Genomic DNA, 26784 nt, shown 5'->3' on the forward strand with positions numbered 1-26784 from the left:
TAAAATGTATCAAATATGACCCTTCAGGCTTTTGAGCAATGTGTATCTTTCCATGTCTTGATCATCATTGTATTGCATTGCATTATATGTTTTAAAAATACAGATCTCACTTAGATTGAGATACAGAGTGACAACTGATTTCTATATGCTTTTTATAAGGATCTGCTATACTGTTATAAAGATCTCATTGATTTACATCACAAGATATCATGATTTCATCATACTTTTTTACCCTATGAATATCAGCAACTGCACCAAATATATTACAATGCATATTTTTGCTCAGTTTTGGTCTCTGAGTAAAAGTGGGGTGTTTTTTCTCCCTCTAGTCTGAGCTTCATTATTCTCACTATATCATACTAGACGAGCCATGAAAGCCTGATGTATCAAATAAAATATAACACATTAAACATAGAGCCTTTAGAAAAAATCAGAAAAATGCATAAATAAAAGTTCAAAGTCTACATAAACCTCCATACAAGACGCTATTTGTCTTTCCCCGTGCCTATCAGGGGTGGAGGCCATTCTGGTAATAGAGTTTCCTATCTATATTTACATTCCCTCAGATTCTAAGAACATAAAGTCCTGAGGAGAAGGCTCACACCAAGACAAACACTGCCATTGTGTTTGAAGTAATGACAGGCTATGTGCATTTGATGACCTCACACGACCACACGTTCAGATGACGGCCCTACACTTGGATTTCCTTTCTGAGAATGCAATGCAACTCTCCATGTTCAAATTGCTTTCAAAATGCTTCTCTCAGTGTTTTTATGTCCCAGAATTTCCAGACTGTGTTCAGTAAACGCAGTGTGGACATTATAGCATGTATAACAGATAAAAGCATCCACTCTGTTTTCCATGTTAGTGGTTTATGCTGTCTGTCTGTGTGTGTTTTTACAGGCGGGGCTGGTTTCCATCATCTTACTGTCGTGCATTCACAGAGCCAGCAGTAAATAACAGGTAATCAGAAACCACACACACACACACTAACACGGTTCTTTGTTGTCCTGATTAGCTCTGATACTGATCGCTGCGCCTCGGAAGAGAAGGAAACACAAGCTTCACAGCAGTCAAGCCCTATTTTAAGACTTTTACAGCCATTATCTCAAAAAAACACATCCTCAGATTTTAGATTCTTTCTGTATTGCATGGATCAACAAAAGGCGGGAAAGAAGCAAAAAAAAAAAAGCGGTGTGTGTTTTCAAACAGGTTTCCTGAACATTCCCCATATACATTTAGGGCTCGAATTTTCTCTCTCTCTCTCTCTCTCTAAATGGGTTGCACAAGGCAAGTGTCGCAGTGTTGCATTGTCAGTAAAGTGTATCATTTGCACGTCTTTTAAGTCTTACCTATTTAAACATTCAAGTGATTTTTAACTATTCAGTACTTGTGCGCTCTCTGAAAGATGGTTTTCTCTGTGCACATGCATAAGGCCATGTCACAAACAGCTCGCAGTGAGTTATTTTTAGCAGATTATAGCGATTTAATTTGTATTAAATTATGTCAAAATTCCGGTCTTTGTGAGTATCCTCGTAAACACAGTCGGTTATGTCTTAAATAAACATAAAACGCATAATGAAAATAGTATAATGGATCCATGCACTAGCTCTTAAAGCTAGCATTAATGTTGATAAAACAACAAAAGATAGCTTTAATTGTAAGAAATGAGAATTAATAGCCTATGTATTTAATTTAGTCAGCTTCCTTGTGTTGTGTGAACTCTTAACAACAAAATTACCCCATTGTAAAAACACAATGAGTGAGCAAACATTTAGGTGAGATAAATGTAATAAAAAAATACCCCCCATAAGAATCACCTAAGGCGGGAATTCCCCCCCATTTTCCAAAAAGAAATTCAGGCCCTGTCCACTTGAACAGTCAATGCAATATTGCTGTGTCTGGCTCAAATAAACAGAGCAATTGGCACTGAAAAAAACTTTAAAGGCATAGTTCACCCAAACAAAATGTAATGCTGTCATTTACTCACCCTGATGTTGTTCCAAAAACAAAGTAATATATTCTGAAGAATGTTGGTAATCAAACAGTTTCGGTTCCCATTGACTTCCATCGAATGGCCCAAAAAATATAATGGAAGTCAATAGGAACCGAAAAAGTTTGTTTACCAACATTGTTCAAAATATTGTCTTTTCTGTTTGACCGTTCCTACAGGTTTGGACCAACATGCGGGAGAGTAGATAATGACAGATTTTTGGTTCAATTATTTGATTAGCTGCAGATTTCCCACACTCACTGACTGTCATGCTGTCAGCAGAGAGTGAAACACTAGAAATAGGCTTACCCGGACTGACCCAGGCGTGCTTTATAAGACTTCTAATCCCTTGTGCTCTTTCCCACTGACGTTATTCACAGTGTGTGTGTGAGGTCAGATCATGCATCTACCTCAGCTGATGTTTGCTTGAAGAACACAAGACTTGATCAGATGAAATTTGAAATTCTGAAATCCTATCCCCTTGGACCCTGAGGGGTCCCTATAATGCCTGATCAAAAAGCCTTTTGTGTTGCTGATTATGAATGGTAGCATGTTGGAAATACGCTGCAAACACTCACGACACAACCAAATACAGAAACACCCTGCCAATACTCAAAACGCAACCAAATAAACACACTTCAAATACTCACAACGCAACCAAATACAGAAACGCACTACAAATACTCACAACGCAACCAAATAAACACACTGCAAATACTCACAGTGCAACCAAATACAGAAAAGGTGCTGCAAATACTCACAACGCAACCAAATACAGAAACACCCTGCCAGTACTCACAACGCAACCAAATAAACACACTGCAAATACTCACTACGCAACCAAAACCAGAAACACACTGTAAATACTCACAACGCAACCAAATAAAAAAAAAAACTGCTGCAAATACTCAAAATGCAACCAAATGCGCTGCAAATTTTAACATCCTGATTGTATGCAAGTATTTGCCGTGCATTTCTGTATTTGGTTGCATTGTGAGTATATTTGCAGTATGTTGTCAAACTGATGATGTTTTCTTAATTTGCTGGTGTTTTTTTTTTTTTTTTTTTTTTTCAATTTGCATGTTTTCTTCAGTTGCAGCGCATTGAGCTCTCTTGGCCACCGTAGATTTCCCTTTATACCACCCAAAGCTTATAACATTGAACTGTGTATTAACTGTACATTATATGTTATAGTAATAAATGCAGAAGGATAAAGGATAGGATCAGTGTTCTGATGGTGACTTGATTGTTTGTTGCAGTATTGCTGGAAACCCTCCGATGCGCAGTAAGAGCGTGGCCAACCTCATGCAGCAGGACCCAGAGGACTACATGATGGTTCTGCCTCCAGCGGACTACAGCGATCCGCCCGCCAGGAGAAACTCCACCAAGAGTCTGGTGCAGACATACACCCCACACACTGAAAACTCGGTCAGTCTTCTTCATCTTCCTCCTCATCTCTCCCCCCTATACACACTCTGAATGGTCACTTTAGACTCATAGAGTCTGTTCAGATTATGGTTGATCTTTGTTTGAGTTGTGGTTGTCGTCTCACCGGCGATTAAAATAGGCCAAAAGATCCCATTTACTGACATTTAACTGTGGTGAGAGGGTGTAAATAACCTCCCAGGACACATAGCATCATGGCTGTGAGTTTCCATTGGCAAGCATCAAAAGTACAAGTCTATGTAAGCTCTAAATGCTCTTATTAATAGGGTAGGCTGTGTTCATTTGATTTAGCTCAGAACAACTGAGGCTCATGTCAAGTCCTCTCAGGTATAGGTGTGGGTATAAAAGTGTCACAGGCCGTGTCTTGTATACAGTCATGGTCCTTGTGTCTGAGTGGATCAGAGGATCAGGATCACTTTAAAGAGGATTGCCGATGGAGCAAAGCTAAATCCAAACTGCTCACATAGACGAGTGACACCTGAGTGACAAAGAAATCTACCCATTCAAACCCACCAATCCCACTGTTTATTTTGACCTCATGAGACCGAGTCGTTGTTCGGCAGATGTAGCTGACAGATCATATTACAAATTGTAATGGGAGTGGGAGATAGGGCAGTATGACTAATGCAATTTTTGCTGGAAATTCAACTCCCTAATGCATTTATTACATAAGCATGTACTAATAACATCTACGTGGTTATGTTATGTAATGTCTACATAAATAATTTAATTAAATCATTAAAAAATGAAAGAAAATTCCAGTAACTTAAAAGCTGCAAACCCAAAGATAAGATTATTCATAACAAAATAAATGATATGTCTGACATATGAGCAAAACCAGCTTCACATTATGAAGCACTTGTTTAAAACCAAGATTTAAAACTGCATGATAATAAGATTGGACACATTTTGAATCTTTTGCAAAATGGCTGATGTAAACACACACACACCTACAAACCTGACATGTGACCACACATCAGTTAAACTCAATATAAATGCACCATATTCCTTGACTATGTTTACACTGGACAACATGGCCTGACAATCAATACCTGATATATAACATACTACAAAGTATGCTAATAACATACTACAACCTGTAAAACATTGAAATAAATATCAGTAAATAATGGTAACCTAAAAAAATATAAGTTAAATATGATTTGTATCATAGTCTACCGTTCTGCGCTAAAAAAAGTGAGTGTGCATTCAAACAATTTAATAGCTGCTTTTGAATACAATTCAATAGCATATTGATATGGGCTCCCTGATGCCCTCAAATTAATAATATTACCCAACTATATAATTGTAAGAGAACACAAAAGGTTTGAAATGCAGTGTAATTTCCTTTCCGGACATAGTATTCGGCTTGGGGAATATCCCTAATGCTGATCTTTTTTCTTTTACAAAGTACTACTGCTGCCCCGATGGAAATGTTATAACTATTCCATAAAAGTATTGTCTGGATTTTCCCTGGAAAGGAAATATAGAGAGCGGACCTCTTGGAACATTAATTTGACTACAGTATTATGCCATGGTCTGACTGAAAACTCGATTCTGATTGGCTGGAAGCTGTGCAATAAAACCGTTAAATCACAGGTAGTTCCAGTTCAGAAACTTGTTAAACGTTTTGAATGCACTCTGCTTTTTTGTCGAGTGGTTATGTGCCTCCAGGAGCTGCATGGAGTTATGATGATCATATGCGAATGCATAATTATTGGATCTGACTTGAGCTTCGGGTGCGTTGAAATACTTTTTCAGCTAGGATGTGATTCGTTCTAATCAAAACTATGAGATTAGCGAAGAAGTAAGAATTAACAATAGTTTTCCCACTAAAACGTTATTCTATTTCTAATTATGATGAAACAATTATTTTATATTTGTTAAATAATTATATGCTTTGATTTAGTTTCCAAAGTGAATAGTGATATATTTACCATAGAGAATATTTACCTATGGGGGATATATAGTATAAATACTAATCCAAATTCACAGTATTCATAAAACTAGGCGAAAAGTACCCGGGTGAACCTGGTAAGATTCTGAAGTGCGCGTCCAAATAAACAATATTCTGACGAATGTAGTAAATACTTTTCTAACATGCACAAAGTAATTACTCCTCACTGAATCTGAAATCGCATCTTTTGAATATGCAGCAAACGCATGACGTTTCTAACATGACAAGATATCCTAAAACATGGTTGCCCATTTTATTTGCATGCATGCAAACGCACGAGGCAGAACTGTGGGCAGGGACACATTCCTACCAATGGATGTAAATGATGCTGTTTTGTTTATTCCCAGAAGTTATTGCGCCCACATCGATTCCACACGAGCAGCGCGTTACGTAAAGCCAGCAACGCAACACCAGCACTGTGTCTTGTCACGGTCCACGTCTATTGTATTATACTCAAGCTAATTTTAGTGGTGGTGCTAGTCTAATGAGACACGTGAACTCTTTCCAGGGGTGTTCATTTAATGAGGTCTAATGCCTCTGCAAAAGTGTTATTTGCTTGGAGGAAGCCCTGATTTGTGATATTTGTGGGGTGCGGGTGTCAATGGCCGAGCTGTGAAAGTGGATACTGCACTCTCTGGACGCGGTGAAATATTAATCGCTCACCAAATCCTCCAGCGAGCCTTGGCCTCCCATCTCACACACACACACACACACACTTACATCCGGGCCACGGCTCAACCTTTCCGATGGAATTCCACACGGACTTCAACTTGAAACCTGCTCCTCGCAGATCCACACATTAATTTGCCCCGTCGGCACCACGACTGAGGCTCACCTCCTGATACTGCGCACACAATAGAGCCAGATCTGTAGGTGTGAAGCCCTGTTGTTCGGCACCTGTCCTCCGTGCCGAGGCTTGGCGAGGGACTCGTGCCATGCAGTTACTCAAGCCAAGCTCGTCTATCCAGCCTGGAAAGCCGGGGTTAACACGGACACTTCTTCGTAAAAGCTCCCTGTATTAGTGGCTGTTAAGCAGGAAAGGAGATCTTCCTGTTCAAGCGAAGCAGAGGCTGTATTTTTCCACACACACACACACATACACAGTGTTTTATTTACAGGTGAAGAAGGGCATTGTGAAAAATGCTCCCTACTTGGTTTTCTGAGTGCGTGAAATAAAAAGAAAACGGCAGAGACTGATGCAAGACTGACAATAGATGTGAATTTCACTGTTTTTCAACGACACTGTAGCCATGAAAGAGACGACGTCTAAACGCACGACTGCAGTCTTACTGGATGGTACAAGAACACAAAGTAGTGTCTAACAAGATTAAGACAATTTATATGTCCATGTTGATGATATAGACAAGCAAGATCTTGCTGAATATGCACAGCTGGCCGACAGCAGTGGATCGATATGATGCCAGATGCCCACTAAGTGAATGAAGAGGCATCTGTTGCCTGTGTTCGGTTAGTGAGGTGCACAACTGCCCTCTGGTGGAGACCGGCTCTGCTCAGATCTCACACACACACTATTGCACAAGTACTGCTGTTACTCATACTCAAGGCTATGCATTTCAGCAAATCACTTAAATTCAACATGAATGATGCCTCAAATTGAGTGGCTTGTCAGAGTTGATCAGATTCAGGGTTTTGAGCAAAAAAATCCCACAGATTTACAACAAAGGAGAGACTGGAGAAGAGCTGCACGTTTTCTGGAGATTTTCCTAATAAAAATTGCGATTTAAAATTGATATATTATTAATTTTATATTATTTATATTATATATATTTATTATTATTATTATTGTTACTAACTAAAAAATCTTAAGCAAAACAGGGAACACTACTATTTACTTCTCTGTAAAATAAAAAGAGTATTTTATAAAATACAGGTTTATTTTACAGTATGACTAAAATTACAATACTATTATTTATGGATTTCTTAATTTTTTCATTTTCAATCAGAAACCTAATCTATCTAATTGTGAATTTATTTATTTTTTAAAAATGAGAAAATCTGATTTCATTTTTTTAAAGCTTCAGATTTGCTGTCCTTGTTTGTAGAGCTGCACTATTTTGCAAGATTTATATATATATATATATATATATATATATATATATATATATATATATATATATATATATATATATATATATATATATAATTCCTATATCATATAATCAATGTCATATAATATCAATATGACATTAACAATTATTATTATTATTATTATTGTTAAATAAAACTTGTTAACAAAACAAGGAATATTACTATTATGATATTTAAGTGTAACACAAAAAAATAGCAATGAAGAAAACCTTTTTTTATATTACGGTATAAATGTAAAATTACAATCCTGATCATTTTGGCTGCCATAATTAATTTTCAAATGTTAAACCATCAGTTAATTTTGATTAAAACACTGCAGGGAGCCCTTAAAGCTTCTCTTTTGTTGATAAGCGCTTCTCATTGCAAGTATGTGAAGATGGCCGGCGCATGTCTCGTCCCAATTTCACATTAAAAGCGACTCAATGCAGAGATGAGTTTGTGTGGAGCAAGATTTTCTGTGTATCAAGCCCGATCACGAGCTGCTCGTGTGTAAATGAACACTCTGAAACACACTGAGCATATATTTTTTCAATTAAATCCCAGCCTTTGATTTTTGTCACGATTTTACTCCGCTCTATCATGCAGCCCGACACTGAAGTCGTCTCGACAGGCCAGGATATCACAGAGATTAGTGGATGGACTCTTGACATCAGTCAGTAAACTAAAACATTGTGTTGTGGTTCTAGGTGGTTATGGTTTTATGTCTGCTTTTAAATTTGCATCTTGTGATATTTTGAGTATTGCTTTGTTTATTGATTCCGTCTCTTATGCATGCGTTTTGCATATGCATGTGACAGCGGCTGAGGCATAAACGTGCACGCAAAATCCTAGACAGCATTTACAGCCAATGAAAGACTCGCTCTCAGCTGACACTTTCAGTTTTCTGCACTCTTACCTGATGATGGTAATCAGATCGCGTGCGCTTCTTTCATACCCGTCACAACAGTCACACGGCTTTAACGTACTCGTGTTTCCAGCAGGGCTAGATTCCAGACATTCAGTGAGCTCAGCTATTCCTGTTAGACATCAAACCTGAATGTAGGAATGTCTGACCTTCCACACTATTCAGAGCAGCTCTGATTTATTGACGTTTAGGGCCGACTGATGGAAGCTTCTCGTCTTATAATCAGACTGTGTTTTACTAATAGTGCACTACCATACCACTCAGAATATGTCTGCATTATTGCATTATATTAGTGTAAAATGCACATTATGAAAAATTTCAGTATGCATGGAAAACATAAATGATCTACTACATTTGCCAAAATGTACATCCAAAGCACACTGTATCCCGCAATGCAGTGCACTCAATTTGACCCTACGTTTCCAGTGTGATTTAAAGGAACCAGAAGTAATGGATCATGTTTCATGCTGATTAGACGTCCAAATGTTAAGAAATGTATGCACAAAATTGGATTAAATAGACAAATGTGACCCTGGACCACAAAACCAGTCACATGGGTACATTTTTTGAAATTGAGATTTATATAGGCCTACCACATGAAAGCTGAATAAATAAGCTTTCCATTGATGTATGGTTTAGGATAGGACAATATTAGGCTGAGATACAACTATAGACTGAAGATCTGGAATCTGAAGGAGCAAAAAAATTTAAACATTGAGAAAATCTCCTTTAAAGTTGTCCATTTATGTTGGCGAATGTGCTGCATTCACTCACAAAAATACATGTTTTATATATTTACGGTAGGAAATTTACAAAATATCTTCATGGAACATGATCTTTACTTAAAGGAGAACTCCGGTCAATTTTAACATTGAGCTCATTTTTTTGTAAATTTGGAGTGCTGTCAATACAGAGAACAAAGTTTTAAACCTGCTTTTAGCCTCTTAACATCCTTGATGTGTCATTACAAGTGCCCAGGTCATGTGAGTGATTCCTTCTGAGTGAACACGAGTGGATCTGACTGCAGTAGATGTGAAAGATATGTATAAAATGATGTTATTTCAGCCAGCGCACATACCTGTATTTACATCCTGTTTTAGGTCGAAGTCCATAGTAATCGATTGTCGAGTTCACCTGCATAGGTTTAGTTACCTATGATCACGCGCGTGAACTCGACAATCGACTACTATGGACTTAGTCCTAAAACAGGATGTAAACACAGGTATGTGCGCTGGCTGAAATAACATCATTTTATACATATCTTTCACATCTACTGCAGTCAGATTCACTCGTGTTCACTCAGAAGGAATCACTCACATTTTCTGTGCACTTGTAATGACACATCAAGGATGTTAAGAGGCTAAAAGCAGGTTTAGTACTTGCCCCATTGAAGTCAACAGGGTGCAAATTTTAAAAAGAGGATAACATGGTGTAGGCAACACCGATTTTTGTCGTTGTTCTCTGTATTGACAGCACTCCAAATGTACAAAAAAATGAGCTCAATGTTAAAATTGACCGGGGTTCTCCTTTAATATCCTAATGATTTTTGGCATAAAAGAAAAATCGATAATTTTGACCCAAACAATGCATTGTTGGATATTGCCACAAATATACCCGTGCGACTTATGACTGGTTTTATGATCCAGGGTTTTTTTTTTTTTTTGGGGGGGGGGGTTGTTTTTGAGTATAGAGTATAAACTGTACAGTACTGCTAGAACGAGTGTCTTTCTCAGACTGCTGTTTAATTCACAGCTCTTAAATGTTATTCGCCCACTGAGATGAACACATTCTGCTAATCACTGAGCTGATAGATTGCGTTCTACTCTGTAGATGTGTGACGTGTCCTGCTCTTTGTGTCCTGTAGGTCCCTCTGTCAAACGGGCTGCCGAAGCATCCTATTTTTGGGTGAGTATTAATGGATCATGTTTGTTGTCTGAATTGATATGCAATTAAAAGATTTTTTGACAGTGATGTATTCACTTCCAATCAGTCGAGAGCAGCCACACAGGCTTAGGACTTTCATCTCTTGCTGCATAATGGGGAAAAAAATAAATTATCTTGACACACTAGAATATCGTAGTTTTGGGGCTAATTAACCACCCCGAACACTCCATAAACTGCATAGCAACACACTTTTAACTATTCAGAACCAGACTAGCCTGTAAAAAAAAAGAAAAAAAAGATGGATGACGTGTCTCCAAAATATCCCAGAAATGGTCGTTGACATTGTGCACCGATGCCGTCATTTGGAGTCTGCGTACATGGTCTGATGTGACAAAATGTTGTTAAAGGTTGCACTGGTGCCACCACCACGTTGCCCAACTGATGAGAGCTGCCAATGGCTTTTAAGTGATTCACACTTTTTTGCAGCACTTCAAAGCTTTAAATATTATCCCATTTAAATGTTATTTTCAATGTGATGACCAAAAACATGATTCGTTTGTCCTTCAAAGATCGTTCCCATTTGTAAAAGTTTCAAGATGTAGGAAAACTAACACTTGGTGGCAATAAAAACACTTTTATTTAAATATAAAAAAGAAATGAAATTACAACTATAACCAGTAGGTGGTGACACATGCCATTAGCCATTTCCACTCCCTAAAATAGTTCCAGTATTTTTCCACGTTTTGCTTTTGAATTGGTAGACAGACAGATTAATGTCTAGATTTAAACATTATTGTAAAGTTTGGGAATGTTTGGTTCAGGAAATGTGCTACCAGGATGGTGTGTCCATTAAAACACAGGGGGTCCGGTACTCAGTCCATACTCATTTATTGTAACAGATCGTGATTCAGGCCATAGAGTAGAATGGGAATCAGATATGGAGTTGTATGGTTTATTGTCAGGAGCACATCAACTCTACAAAGGCTCTCATTAGGAGAGAAAGAAAGGACAGTCTGCTTCCATTGCATATGGCACACACCAAACAGTAGTAATTTCTCAATCATTAAGTGCACCTGAGGAGACTTAGCTCCTCCCATGACTGGCTACATCATGTGATCCATAGGAATTCTCAGCAATTATCAAATCAAGAAATACATTTTTGCCTAATTTTGGCACTTTTTTTTATACTGAAGTATGAAAAGTCACATAAGTGGAAAGTGTCATTAAAAAAAAAAAGCTTAGCAAAGGAAAGCACCATTCACAGTTTCTAAAGAAAATGGACACATCTCGGTATTATAAATGTTCTTCAGATCTGCCGTTGCATATGAACAGCCAGAGTGACCGTCTTGTGTGTCTGCAGGGGAGGAAATCCATTCGCTACAGTAAAACTTCGGCCCACAGTCACCAATGACAGATCAGCCCCCGCCATCTGATCGACGCCACAGCTGGCCTTCAAGCACTGCAGTGAACACACACATTCCCACAGGGCTTGCTGGAGTCAGACACAGAGACCCTCTGCTGAGGATGCTGGGATTCACAGTAACACACTGAAGCACACAGACACTACATACTGTTGAACCACTATTTATGCCTGTCCCCTGAAAACCTCCTCCCTCCCTCTCTCTCTCTCTCTCTCTCTCTCTCTCTCTGTATGTGAGGGAGAGAGAGAGAGATAATATATACTAGTTATATATACATCTTGAATGTGTGTGTATATAGAGAAAGAATCAATGTGTATGCATTTTAGCTGTTAGGATCAGGTAGTCAAGAGTGTCATTCTGTAAATACACGAGAGAATATGAGTGTGCTCTTAACTTTTTCAAATCATTGTCAAAAGTTTTATTTTATATTTACACTAGATGGGAACCTGCTTTAGCAGCAAGGTGTCCTGATGATAGTGATGTGAACCGAAATGCTGTTGACAAAAATTCTACTTATTTCAGGTGTTGTCTGAACTGGTCATTTATCCTTTAAAACAGTTGAGCCCGAATTATCCTGGTAACCAGTAGATTGAATGAGCTTGATCTGATGGATTCCTGAGCGTGAAGTCAATGAAAGCGTTGTGATCCCAGTGAAGGTCGTAGATTGGAAAGGAGAGCCATGTTTATGTGAGCATGTTTACCAGAGTTAGCTGGCTAACTCGCTCAGCTGGCCTTTAGGAACTGTCAAGTTTGACCCGGAAGACGACAACACCATTTACACGAGCGTTTTTAGCTGATTTTATCTTTTATCTGATTTCATCAATTCTTTTAGGTTGCTTTTATCAGCGTAGTGAATAACGATCCATTGTCGGTCAGTGGATAGTGATTTATTTATCTTCTGCTTCGGGGAAACTATTCAATTTGGCTTTGATTGTATCAATGCACTTGTTGGCCTGAGATCTTGTAGATCATTGCTGTATGAAAATAAAAATATTTTCTTTCTAAGTGTGTGTGTTAGTGTTAAAATATGAGAGTAATATTGCAGCTAAAGCAGTAATTAGCATCAGAAACACTGTGAATGAGGATTAATAATTTAAAGTCTTGGTAAGAAATACTTCTGTACATGTAGACCCTGGGTTGTTAGACATCCAGCACTGCACATCTTTGTTTCACGCTAGTTTACTAAAACAACAACATTGTGTTTTATATTTTTCTCTGAAAATGTTGTAAGGAAACATTTTTTGGGTGGGGAAAAAATAGCAAAACAAAAACTGCAGAATTAGATTTTCAAAGATATCAAATTTCACCAGTTTTAAATTATACATGAATATGCTTGAAATTGCATTACGCTACATGGAAAATTATGTAGAATAAAATGTTGCTCCTTAAGGACTTGGTGTGGTGGTAATTGAGAATGACACGTGAGAGGAGGCAATCACATATCGCGCTATGATTGGATGTGATTGTTATGATGGGATATGATTGGTTCTTGATTTTGTTTAATTTGTCATTTAAATATCACCGTTTGTCACGTCGAAATCAAACTGGACCAGTGTGTACAATCTTGGTGACTGCTGAAAAAAAGTTGACAATTAAAAAGAAAAGCTGAACAGTAGTTCACAAATTATTTATATATATATAAAATTTAGTTATTTTGGAATACATGAAAAAAATTGTAAAAGACTAACTCGAAATTTATACTTGGTTTTAATTAATATGACATTACATAGGCTAGTTATTAGTGCACAAAAATACAAAATAGAATTGTATTTGGTCTTTTTATGCAATGTTTATTTGACCATGAGAACTGTGTGACTTGCTTAATAATGTGGAACATTTCCATTTACCTAAGACCTGGAAAACTATTTAACAAACCTCTCTGAGTTTGATACCAGTTATCTAAAAAGATAAAATAAAACAAACACTTTCTTTGAAAAGCTAAAATCTGAATGTTTATTGTACTGATGTCGCTTGCATAATAATTTGGAACATTATGTATATTATTAGGGGAGAAACGGTTCACAAACATGAAGGTTCAGTGCATACCTTGGTTTGAAAGAAGTCTCTTATACTCACCAAAGATGCAGTTGTTTGACCAAAAACAGTAATATTTCAGAAACATTTCTTACTATTATTGATGTTGAATACCGTATTTTCTGTGGAAACCATGATACATTTTCAGGATTCTTTGATGAATAGAAAGTTAATTTATTCAACAGCATTTATTTGAAATAGAAATCTTTTGTAAAAGTCACTTTTGATCAATTACATGAAATTGAATTATTCCAAAACATGTGACCCTGGACCACAAAACCAGTCACATGGGTACATTTTTTGAAATTGAGATTTATACATCATCTTATACATCAAGCTGAATAAATAAGCTTTCCATTGGTGAATGGTTTGTTAGGATAGGACAATATTTGGCCGAGATTCAACTATTTAAGGATCTGGAATATGAGGGTGCAAAAAAAAAAAAAAACGAAACATTGAGAAAATCACCTTTAAAGTTGTCCATTTATGTTGGTGATTGTGCTGCATTCACTCACAAAAATACATGTTTTATATATTTACGGTAGGAAATTTACAAAATATCTTCATGGATCATGATCTTTACTTAATATCCTAATGATTTTTGGCATAAAAGAAAAATCTTTTTGACCCATACAATGTATTGTTGGCTATTGCCACAATTATACGCGAGCGACTTATGACTGGTTTTGTGATCCAGGGTCACAAATATGTAAATAATTACAGATCAAGTGAGTTTGATGAGGAAGTTTAAGAAGTTTCACAGATGAGGAAGTTCAAAATTTGACATTTCAAACGAAGATCTGACAAAATGACCAGACAGAAGCACTTGTAGAATTTATTTACAATCTTTTAATGTAAAAAAAGTTATAACCCATCATTACAGCGTGCCTAGTGTATGCTATGAGTACATCATGATGAATGAAATCACACTGGACGCGTCCGAGACTGATTGTCGGTCACTGGAAAGAAAAACCATTTCCATTGTCAAAGATTAACTGCGTGTCCTTGGGTGACATTACATTGTCCGGCTGCCAACTTCCCTTGTTTATTGCAGGTTTCATTTCAACTTGGATCTGGCTGTGAAACACAACTGCATATTCACCCAATCTAAGACGCTTTCAGAAACCCCAGCACACATAACATTGATCATCAGTGCAGTGCGATCAAAACATGGCCCCTAAAAACGACCCCATCAAGAAAGAAATGGTCTAAAACTGATTCGGAAATCCAAGATATACAAATAACAGTTTTTTTTAAATCGAGCATAAAACGATTAATACAGAAGAAGAAGATAAATACAATGCTTTTTTTGATCTTGACTAAGACGTGATTGACACGATTAGTGAGTATATTATAAGTCAATGGTGATGGTTTTCTCAATACGCAAGGACAGATTAAACATTCAGTGATGGAATTGGAGAGAAAAAAAGAAGAAAAAAAATCATCCATTTAATTTGCACAGTTACTCAACGTGAGTCGGCGTTTGTCCAGAGTCATATGGGAATTTCCCTCAGTGAGTCCCGGCTCCATCAGTTCATGGTTTCTCTGCCGTCGGAAAGGCACTAGTGATTAGATGACTGGAGACTGGCTTTAAGATTTCATATAAACAACAACATCATTAACAAAAAAACAATAGTGCTTGCGAGGCGTGAATAAACTAAAAACATGGACATCCATCTTGAAGTAATCGAAAAGTTTGTGGCTGGTTACTATTGTGATCTGTCATTTATCATACTTGCGCTAAGCGACGTTTGGCATTTTTCGTGTGCAATGATTACAGATAAACTATGCTGATGCTTAAAACTGAATTAAAAAGACACAGCGACGGGGTTTTTGGTCCCTCTAGCCGAAGGTGGCTCCACAGTTTGGACATCTCCTCTGACGCAGGGCCAGGCAGAAGAGAATTCCCAGAGGAAAGAAGAATATGGCACACATGATTCCCAGACATGTGAAATCGTCCTCCAGCACGCCGACCCTGAACACAGCACAACCCCACGGTCAGCACATACGTCACTGATTCAACGGAGATATCTTAAAATATGCCAGTGCCATTGAGAAGAATGGTTTATGTACTCTTCATATTACAAATGTTTTTGCAAATTTGGCCCACAATGTGATGTTTGGTCCAGTCTAGCCCTAAAATGAGTTTGACATTTGATAAACCACGTCAGCACAAGTTGTAACAGTAACAGCTAAAAATGTCTCAATTCCCGTACGACCAAAGTTATTTCCATTCTCTGCTGTAACCTAATCTGAAAATAGCATTAGGGTGTAATTATTATTCTTGCGTATGGTTGTCAAGTGAACAGTGGCCTGTTAAAGGGTTAGTTCACCCAAAAATGAAAGTTCTGTCATCAATTACTCGCCCTCATGTTGTTCAAAACCCATAAGACTTTAGTTCATCTTCAAAACACAAATGAAGATCTTTTATTAGTTTATCCGTTGAAAGTCCGCACAAGCAAAACTTTAAAGCTTCAAAAAGTTCATAGACAAAGTTCATTTGTGCTGTTATGGTTGTGGTGTGAACTCTTCTTTTATATTTAGAACTATATCTTTATAGTTATTATCATAGTTGTCGTCCTTTATGGCTTTGGAACAACACGAGGGAGAGTAAATTATGACAATTTTCCTTTCAGGGGAAACTATCCCTCTATCATGTATATATATTTTACATATTTAGAAATGTAAAAATGCATTTTTAAGAAACAAAAGCATCAAACATCTTTAATCCTTAATCATACACAGACAGATTTTTGTATTATATATATATGTGTGTGTGTCCTGTATGATATATTTCGGTATGATTTAAAAGGAGGAAGGGAGCAACAATCACATTGTTTGTTTTGCGGTCACGCTCACTGAACTGGACTGATCTGGTGCGTGAACCAAAGTTCAGTGTGAAATCAGCGCTGTCATGAGGTCACATGACTCTCTCAGAGTCACATGAGCTAGCAGGAAGTGCTTCTGGATTAAAAACTCCAAAGAGGCCAGTTTAAGGCCAGGATTGTGTGTTAACAGTATAGAGACTTATAGTACGATTTTAACATCGAAAAAATCAGTAACACTTCACTATAAGGTTCATTAGTTAATGTATAGTTAATGTATAGTTAACTAATCATGAGCAACAAAGTATTTGTTAATCTTTGTTAATGTTAGTTAATAAAAATACAGTTGTTCATTGTTTGTTCATGTTAGTTCACAATGCATTAACTAATGCTATCAAGATTCTAATAAAGTATTTGTAAATGTTGACATTAACATTAATAAATGCTGTTCACTATTAGTTCATGCTAACTAATGTGGTTAACTAATGAACCTTATTGTAAAGTGTCACCATTAGTCATGGCATGACATAAGTGACATCAGACATTGTCAAACGCTCACAGACGAACAGGAAGACGAGTGAGCGGATACAGAAACCACTGTCAAGTCAGATGATCTCCATCTGGTTTCTTTCTGTTCTTTCCCCCAGCGAACAATGACGTTACGTAAAGCTTAGTTGCCAAACACGAATAGCATGACTTCTTCTAAACGGATCAGACTGATACCGAGTGTGATGTGTGTATGCCTCACCTGCAGGCCGGACACCCCCCCACCACCACCACCGAGGGCTGGACGATGGTGTAGGTGCTGGTGTAGGCCGGCTGGGAGGCCACGGCTGCGGGCGGGCCCGGGGCGGCCGGATAGCCTGATGCGGCGGCCGGATAGCCTGAGGTGGCGGCCGGATAGCCTGAGGTGGCGGCCGGGAAACCTGCGGGACAGAGTTCACATCCATTAGCACTCACTGTTTCTCACTGTGTGATGAGCAGAAGTGATGTTTCATGGTTTATTTATATTGTACAGGAAGCTATAGGTGAGGAAACACCCTTGAGAAAAGAAGTCACGTGATTGTAGTGAATGTGCACTTGTAGTGTCCTTCAAATATTACGTTTTTTAAAAGTGCATTTAATGTCAACTTTGTATTTTAACCCTCTGGTGCTCTTTTTTTATTATTTCAATGAAATGAATGTACTATATTTTAGTTGGATAATGTTTTTTATTTAATATTTTGCATTTTTTTAAGGGATTTTATGGCACTAAATGATATTTACGGCTGTACTCTGAAAATTACATTTCCAACTTAAACTGTCGTTTGATCTCTTTTCAAAGACGACACTTGGCAGATTGTTGTGCATAAGAAGTTTTAAAAAGGGAACTTTACACTTATTGTTATGAAACATGCACAAAAATACTATTTAAAATTTTTATATGAAATATATATTTTCAAAAATAATTTTTACTCTAAACCAAGCCATAAATCTAAACAAGTTGTGTTCCAAATTTGAGCTAGATATCTCAAACAATGAGCTTTCAGTCAGATTTTTGTTTAGGCCGCAGTACCAAACGTCTCCACTAGATGAAATTCGTCTCCCGTTAATTTCCAATGCCGTAATTTGTGACTGCGAGGAGCACAAGTGTGACTTTTTTTTTCTTTTTTCAGGACCATTTAACTTTTACGAATCATGTCCATGATTTTTGTGTGTGTGTGTGTGTGTGTGTGTTCACATAGCAAGTGCCAAAAACATTTACCAAGTTTCGTACCATTCCGATGAAATAAAATATTCACTCATATTATGACAGAAGAGTAACACGGGGTTAAAGAACATTTTAAATCATTATGTTTAATAATCTTTTGTCATGTTTTAAAGAAGTGTATTGATGTGTTGACTCACATACTAAAGCACATGTAAAGTTCTTGATTATAATTTTAACTGTTGTGTGTTCAATATTACATTTAAAGTTAACAGGCCATATTATAAATGTACTAACTGGAACTTCATCGTGTAATTATAAATATATTTGAAAACAACATACAAGTTCCAGTAGAAATTACATTAAAGTATATTTAATTTATCATAAATGCTTGTCAGTGACTTATGAAATGACATAAGTACTTAAGTGGGTCAAAAAAAGCACTTTTTATTACAAAAACTAATTGCGTTTAATATTAAATGTAAATTGTAAATAACATACAATCAAGTGTCCAAAAACATTACATTCAGTTCACACTTAAGCAGATTCTTTAAATAATTTCCATAATAAGAGCTCTTTTTAAAGGTATGCTAAAGCGCACTACTTTTTGCACAAGGGTGAAGGTACACTGAAGTATTGAAAGAGAGGTAAACCGTTATCTAAACTGAGTCAACCAACGTGTGCGTCTGTGTATTTATGTTCTATGGACTTCAAACTTATAAAACTACATGAGAAACTTGTAACTGAATGGTTACCTCGTTCATATACCATGATATTTAGATTCACAGAATGTAGTCTAGTCGTGAAAATACATTAATAATAATACACATAAAACGTGACCTGGAGCCTGTTGCATAAACTGCTTAGACTTGTTTTATAAGTCAGGCATCTTTTCTTTAGGACTGGCCGTAACTGATAAACCAGTCGTATGAAGACGTACAGTAGACTGCGCTAATTTGAGAATGAAAAGAGTGATTATTATTAAGATGAATTAGTCAGACTAGAAAGTCTAGTCCGGTTTCCCAACCAGTACTTCTTTTTTTGACTGAATTACTCTGACTAATTTCTGACTCGTCATCATAAACCAAGAAGTGTGTTTTGTTGTACTAAGGCTCGGTCTTTTATAAGTAGCATTTTATAGAAAGTAACGCCGTTCCATTCAGTAAATGTTGTTCCATATTTTTGAGTATTTTTATTTTGTTTTAATTTCTCTTTTAATTTAGGTTATTTTTTATAGTTTATATAGTTATCAATTATTGGATTGCCAGTCTGTGAAAAGTCAAAGTTGTGTAAAGTTGTGAAAAGTCAAAGTCAAATGTAAAAGTTGTGTATGTGTAAACACACTTATTGAAATGGTTTTAAATTTATCCCTGATTTGTATTTTTTTTTTTTTTCTCGAAATGATGATCTTATCAATGATCTCATCAATTGTCTGTCAACTGACTGCTTCAAACGTTTGGAAACATTACTAGTTTTAAAACTAAAATCTTCTGCTCATCAAGTCTGCAATTATTTGATCAAAAATACAGAAAAAACACGGTAATATTGTGAAATGTTATTAAAATTTTAAATAATGGTTTTCTATTTTAACATTCTTTAAAATATAGGCTAATTTATACCTGTGATCAAAGTGTTCCTGTGATTCAGAGTCACATGATCCTTCACAAGTCATTATAATATGATGATTTATTATCAATGTTGGAAACAGTTGTTATGAGCTGTGATACTTTTTTCAGGATTCATTGATGAATAAAAAGTGTATTTTAAATAGAAATCTTCCAGCAACAATATACACTACCATTCAAATGTTTGGGGTCAGTTTTTCCCCCCTTTTTTAAAGAAATGAATACTAGTATTCAGCAAGGATGTGTTAAATTGCTAAAAAATAAAAAGTGATAAAGATTTATATTGTTACAAAAGATTTATATTTTGAATAAACGCTGTTCTTTTTAACATTTAAGTCATCAAAGAATCCTGAAAAAAGGATCACAGATTCCCAAAACAATATTAAGCAGCACAACTGGCCATTATTGAGCATAAAACCAGCATATCTGAAAGATTTCTGAAGGATCATGTGACTGAATAAAAAAATAAAAAATAAATAATCAGCTTTACATCACAGGAATAAATTACATTATAAAGTATATTAAATAGAAAACCAATTATTTAAAATTTAAATAATATTTCACAATATTACCGTTTATTCTGTATTTCTAATCAAATAAATCCAGCCTTGATGAGCATAAGAGATTTCTTTCAAAAATCTGCAGCATATTAAATCACATTCTTAATAACACTGTATTGTTGCAGGATTATGAGCAGATTAATAAACGCGGTGTCGGACAGTGTGTTTGTTCGCGGTTCTCTTGCCTTGGTAGGGCGGCGGTGCCTGAGGCTGGAAGCCCGTCGCGGGAGCAGCGGCCGCGGGGAACGAGCCGTACGCCGCCGGGACCGTGTTGTAGGCTGGAGGTCTGTCCTGGAGAAGAGGTTTAGAATCCATATCCAGTCCGAGGTGTCCTGTCCACTTCAAAAAACTAGTTTAAAATCTTCTCGAGCTTGAACGATCACTTGGACTAACGCAAACAAAAACCAAAACAAAGATTGGATGAAAGTTCCTCCACTCTTCCCCATGCGACTTCAACGCGCTCTTTCAGCTTCGGCACAGGAATGCTTTGAAGACGTGTAAATGTCCTAAAGATGCGCCATATTTCTTGATTTCTCTCGTTTATGAGAGAAATCTGAGTTTGGTAACGACTAAACTCCTTATCAAACTCAAAAACGACGTTTTTCCTGCTGCACTGTCACAAGACTCGCTGTCACGTGATGAAGTGGAACGCGCATGCGCGGGGGCGGTGGAGGGGGCGCGCTTTAAAGTTACACACTTACATACGCGCTAAAAGTTTCATTTCTATATTTGTTATTAACTCGTTTATTGTTTTATTTAATTAATTTATATTCTTGGATTTTCTTTTCCCCTGCTGTTCCATGTTGTATCTACTAATGTTTGATACTTTGTTATATCATATGTAATTGTTGACTTATTAATAATAATAATAATAATGCTCACTAAAAGTGTATCATATAAAAAAAAAAAAAAGGTTACAATGCTTTTATTTCTGTTTACAATCATGTATACATGAGATGAAGGCTCTAGTCTTATGATAAAAGTAAGCTGTTGTAATCTCGGTAATTCCGACATGGCGTAAACACAACTAGCCTATCAAACGGATCAAAATGCACGGTCATGAGTGTGATTTACAATTTGTGATCTTATCTGTTAACATAACCAGTTTTTCTCACGTGCTTGAAGCACGTGTAATGCTGCCTTTTCAGAACTATCGGAAATACGAGTTTCCTAGTTGGAAATTATTCAAGAACGTCTTCGCAAAGTCGTGTTTAAAGGGCCAAACCGGCCCTAATAGGCTATGTGAGTAAATTGATTAATTTTCAATTTAAATTATTCATCAGTGTGTATTGACAGACACTACAATACAAAAATACAGCTGTCAAACTGTATTAAGCAACCGAGTGTTATAGCATGCAATGCTTTTTACATGTAACACTTCACAGCACAGCTTGATTTTATTTTATTTTTTTATCCAATTAACTTTAGTAGTATATAGAATTTACATCTTAATACATCCAAAAACAAAATTAAAATTATTATTATGATTTTTTTAACATTCCAGAGAGCTATGTTGATTTTACCTGCTAATATCAACATCTGTGATGTGATTTTGTTGACGAAAGAGTCTCTGACATACATCAGTTACTTAAAGTTAATAAAGAAAATAATGTCCACAGCACACGTTGCTCCCAAATGTGCTTGTATTCAATTCACACCTCAAATGAGGAATACACTTCAAAACACACAAGGTCGAAAAAGAAGAAAAACAACAGTATTTCAAACACATTTTCAGCAAAATTATATTGTAAGTAGCCTATAGCCTTTTCGTCTTTGTAAATTCATCTGATACATCGCCTGTCTATGCATTACATCAGTCTGAAGTAACAGCTGAAGTATAAGAGTTAGTACTCGTGTATCACCCTTGAGTTTTTAATTATTGAGAGAGTAAAGAGTGAATAATTGATCGAGTAAACCTGCGCATACATGAGAGCTCTGCGCGACGGAAAAACATACGTGCGCGCACAGGCTGTCCAATCAGAAGCTTCGATTTCGGCATTTCCGTGAGCGCTGACCAATCAGAGCGAAAATACCCCTGACTTCCTGCTTTGGCTCTCTGAGCCCTTACAATAATGCTGGGAATAATAATAAACGGGTTGCTGATGTTTGTAATGCTCGGAATAGATGAAGACTCGGAACACAATCATTAGACTACACAGAGGGTGAGTTTATTAGCACATCTGAGCGGAATGTGAATTCGTTATGTGTCGGAATTTATATTCGTCGTATTAGGCTACTATCATTAAACATCATAAATCATAAGGCGAAAGCAAGTGCATAAATGTTTTACATTTAATTAAATGAAGCAGATGATAATACGGCTGTAATAATTGATCCAGAGAGACAGGTGCGAGTTGACCACTGGTGTCCAGTAACAGTTACCTGTAGGCTATCTCTTACTTACCTAGAGTAGCTTATCTTAATGTACAGTTTGTGTCATTTTAATTGTGAACTTTTTGACTGTCTGTGGTTTAATGACTTAACAACAAAGCTGTTCATATATATATATATATATATATATATATATATATATATATATATATATATATATATATATATATATATATATATATATATATATAAATATTATTTAGAACTTCAATTCTATATGAAATAAAGTATATATGATATATACTATTGTTCAAAAGCTTGGAGTCATTCAGTTTTTTTAAAGGAAATTAAGACTTATTCAGCAAAGACACATTAAATTGATAAAAAGTGACATTAAAGATATTTATAATAATACAAAAGATTTCTATCTCAAATAAATGCTGTTCTGTTTTGAACTTTCTATTCATCAAAGAATCCTGAAAAAAATGTATCACAGAAATATGAAGCAGCACAACTGTTCTCAACATTGATAATATTAGAATTAGAATGATTATTAAAATATAAGAATGATTTGTGAAGGATCATGTGCAGGGAACTACACTAACCTTTTCCACTGGTGGCACTTGCGCTACTAACTTTTTCAATTACTGGCGCAAAACATGATTTGGTCGCACAAATTATTTAAAGTAAGCCGCTCTGGATAATAATGAACAATAATGAAACTATTACATACAGATGTGCTTTTTATTTTACTTGCCATCTTTTAAACCACATGCCTTCTTGTTTTCTTTAAAGGGTTAGTTCACCCAAAAATGAAAATTCTGTCAGTAATTACTCACCCTCATGTTGTTCCAACCGCGTAAGACCTTCGTTCATCTTCGGAACACAAATTAAGATATTTTTGATGAAATCTGAGCCATGTCTCACTCCTCCATATAGGCTTCTATGTGACCGAAACTTGCTGGCCCAGAAAAGTTATTAAAGAGATCGTTAATATAGTCCAAGTAACTCCAGTGGCTCAATCTTAAGTATATCAAGCGACGAGAATACTTTTTGTGCGCAAAAACAAACAAAAATAACGACTTTATTCTACTATTCATTTCCTTCTCTCTGGGCCTCGTAGTGTTTTTGCGCTGCGCGTCTGTGTTGTACGTCATCACGCATCACACACACTCAAAAAAATAATCTGTTGAACGAACTTAATTAAATTAAGGAAAGGTTTTCCACGAAATTGAATTACATTTTTCCAACAAAATCGAAATAGTTTGAAATAATTTGTTGTAATCTTGTTGTATGAATTTAAATTAATTTAGTCATTCCTGCTAGATAAAGTTTTGTCAGGTTAACTACATTTAGTTTTTGTCCTGCCTTAAATAACCAACATTATAATTTTTGTTAATTTGACTCTATGGTCACTTCTAATGATGGACACTACTAGTATTCAATTGAATTATTACTTGTGCAGGTCTGTAAGCGAGGTTTACACAGTGTATACTGAGTGCCCACAGCCTGAACACGAGGTTTAATGCACATATAGCATAATACTGAGCCCACAGCCTAAACACAGTCGCCACTCTTCTGCATAATGGTAACCACAAAATTCAAAAACATTACAGAAAGTCCTCTAAGTTTCTAACATAAATGAACATTAAACACTAACATTAACTAACAACATCTTTCCATTTACTGAAAAACACATAAAATAACACTTTTTCCCTAAATTGACCCTCTTAATGCAGTCCCTTGCAAAGCATGCTGGGAACTACAGATCCACTGCCCAGTTAGATGTCAGCAACAATGATTCATGTAGTTTTCACACAAATGAATTAGGTTGATTGAACACAATTAAATTAAGTTGTGACAATATTAAACAATTGTGTTACTTTTGCTTATTGTAATTAATTATTTTAACAAGAGGCCAAAATTCTTTTTTTGAGTGACATCCGGTTAAGACGAACGAAAAATATTCATGTTGACTCAATTAAAAAAAATTTGGTAAACCAAATTTTTTAAAAATTACATTGATTATGTTTAATGAAATTAAGCTGGAATCATTTCTATGAAGGGTTGTGTTGTATATGCTCATTTTAATTAATGAAATTGAACAAAGAGCTAAAATCATTTTTTTGAGTGCACATGACCGTCGTCGGCCAATAGTGAGCCTACGTGGTGACGTGTAACACAGACGCGCTGCGCAAAAACACTACGCGAACCAACTAGAGGTCCAGAGAGAAGGAAATGAATAGTGGAATAAAGTCGTAATTTTTGTTTGTTTTTGCGCACAAAAAGTATTCTCGTCGCTTGATATACTTAAGATTGAGCCACTGGAGTCACTTGGACTATATTAACGATCTCTTTAATAACTTTTCTGGGCCAGCAAGTTTCGGTCACATAGAAGCCTATGGAGGAGTGAGACATGGCTCAGATTTCATCAAAAATATCTTAATTTGTGTTCCGAAGATGAACGAAGGTCTTACGCGGTTGGAACAACATGAGGGTGAGTAATTACTGACAGAATTTTCATTTTTGGGTGAACTAACCCTTTAACATTGGTTGGGAATGGGATAGAGTTTCTGCTAAATGGATTTCAACAAGCTATGGGCACAGATGGGCAGACTCCTGAACTCTTAAGTAGTGATGCACCGATGTGAAAATTGTGGTCGATACCGATAATAACCGATATTAATATTGCTGTTATGGCATAAAACAGTAAAAAAAATAAAAATAAATAACAGGAACATTGTGTACAATTAAGATAGGCTACTTAATTTATTATTCCAATTAGGGTTGGGCGATATGACAAAAATATCGTATCACGATTTTTTTTCAGGAAAATCGCGATTCACGATTTTATCACGATTATTTTTTATTTTATTATTTTATTATCCAAACTAATGTCCATATTTTAAAAACAAAGCCTTAGGTAACAAAACATATATTAAAAAATGGCAGACAGGGGCGAAGATAAAAATATTTGTCATTATTTTCTTTGTTATTAAATATTAAGATCAAAGATACACATTACACATACACAACTTAATATACAAATTAAATAAACAGTGTTTTATGTTTTCAGCTTCAGTAGGTGTATTTAACAGTAGCATTGAAGAAAGTAATTAAATGAACAAATATGAAAATAAAACAAAATAGACTTCACTGTATAAATTATACGTTGATACTTATTTTATTAACATTAAAGGAATAGTTCTCTTAAAAATTCAAATTGTCATAATTTACTCTCTCAAGTTGTTTTAAACTCGAATAAGTTTCTTTCTTCTGTTGAAAATAAAAGATATTTGGAAGAATGTGGGTAACCAAACAGTTGATGTACCCCTGTGACTTTTCTCCTATGGAAGTCAATGGGGACCAGCTACTGGATAGCCACATTCTTCAAAATATTAATATTAGAAAAATATTAGAAGGAAATTAATACAGGTTTGGAACAACATTAGAGTGCGTTAATGATGAGATTTTTTTTTATTTTTGGGTGAACTATCCCTTTAAGGACAAGCGGCAGCGTGTTTACTATTGCTACTGTCTCTTTAAGAGTTGCGCGCAAAGCGTCTAATATACACGCATTTGACAAGCAGATTTACTCATTTTTCTCAAGTTTGCTTTCACTTTAGACATAACCGACTTTGTTTATGTAAACCTTGTGTGTATTTAACAGTATAAGCACAATACGACTCGAAAGATAACTTAGTCCAGTATCCAGGCGCTGGTAGACAGGCTTTTAGTGCATGTGAGCTTCACATGTACGCGCTGAGGAACGCACACGTTAGAACACGTTAAAATATAAAACGTTAAATATTAAATGTAAACTATAGCCCGTCAATTTTCATTTTACAATTATTTTCTCTCTCCGTGTGCGCGCGTCCGTGTTTATGAGAGAGAGAGCCGCTCGCGCAGCACCATAGACGTGCAGCACTGATACAATGGTAGGCTACGTTTTAATCTAAGTAACGGTCGTGGGGCTGAAGTTAACTTGATGTTTTGAATGCGCAGAGC

General features: G+C 36.1%; 3 protein-coding genes across 3 annotated transcripts in view; 2 read left to right on the top strand and 1 right to left on the bottom strand.

Annotated features, from left to right (window-relative positions):
• Positions 1–12719, top strand: part of baiap2l1b (BAR/IMD domain containing adaptor protein 2 like 1b) — a 63170-nt gene extending 50451 nt beyond the window's left edge. The window contains exons 11-14 of the mRNA XM_081388347.1: positions 904–963; positions 3253–3421; positions 10274–10314; positions 11654–12719. Coding sequence (XP_081244473.1) covers positions 904–963; positions 3253–3421; positions 10274–10314; positions 11654–11726 — 343 coding nt within the window. The 3' untranslated portion in view covers positions 11727–12719. The remainder of the gene's footprint in view (positions 1–903; positions 964–3252; positions 3422–10273; positions 10315–11653) is intronic.
• A 1855-nt stretch (positions 12720–14574) lies between these two features.
• Positions 14575–21144, bottom strand: bri3 (brain protein I3). Its single transcript, XM_081388358.1, has 3 exons — positions 20631–21144; positions 17322–17499; positions 14575–15723 (listed from the first exon to the last, which is right to left on the bottom strand). Exons 1-3 carry the CDS (start codon positions 20758–20760, stop codon positions 15591–15593), a joined length of 441 nt encoding a protein of 146 aa, XP_081244484.1. The 5' UTR covers positions 20761–21144; the 3' UTR covers positions 14575–15590.
• A 1352-nt stretch (positions 21145–22496) lies between these two features.
• The window catches only part of tecpr1b (tectonin beta-propeller repeat containing 1b), a 37730-nt gene continuing 33442 nt past the window's right edge, over positions 22497–26784 (top strand). The window contains exon 1 of the mRNA XM_081362875.1: positions 22497–22607. The gene's annotated coding sequence lies outside the window, so the exon portion shown is untranslated. The remainder of the gene's footprint in view (positions 22608–26784) is intronic.

Source organism: Scardinius erythrophthalmus, assembly GCF_964197995.2.
Source record: "Scardinius erythrophthalmus genome assembly, chromosome: 1".
Classification (NCBI taxonomy): domain Eukaryota; kingdom Metazoa; phylum Chordata; class Actinopteri; order Cypriniformes; family Leuciscidae; genus Scardinius; species Scardinius erythrophthalmus.

What these genes read in the sequence shown, in the direction of transcription:
- bri3 (XM_081388358.1), bottom strand. Translation starts at nt 20,760, where the DNA reads ATGGATTCTAAACCTCTTCTCCAGGACAGACCTCCAGCCTACAACACG. An exon ending in GGCACCGCCGCCCTACCAAG is followed by an intron (nt 17,500 to 20,630) that starts GCAAGAGAACCG and finishes TCTGTCCCGCAG; the next exon opens with GTTTCCCGGCCGCCACCTCA. An exon ending in GGGGGGTGTCCGGCCTGCAG is followed by an intron (nt 15,724 to 17,321) that starts GTGAGGCATACA and finishes TGCTGTGTTCAG; the next exon opens with GGTCGGCGTGCTGGAGGACG.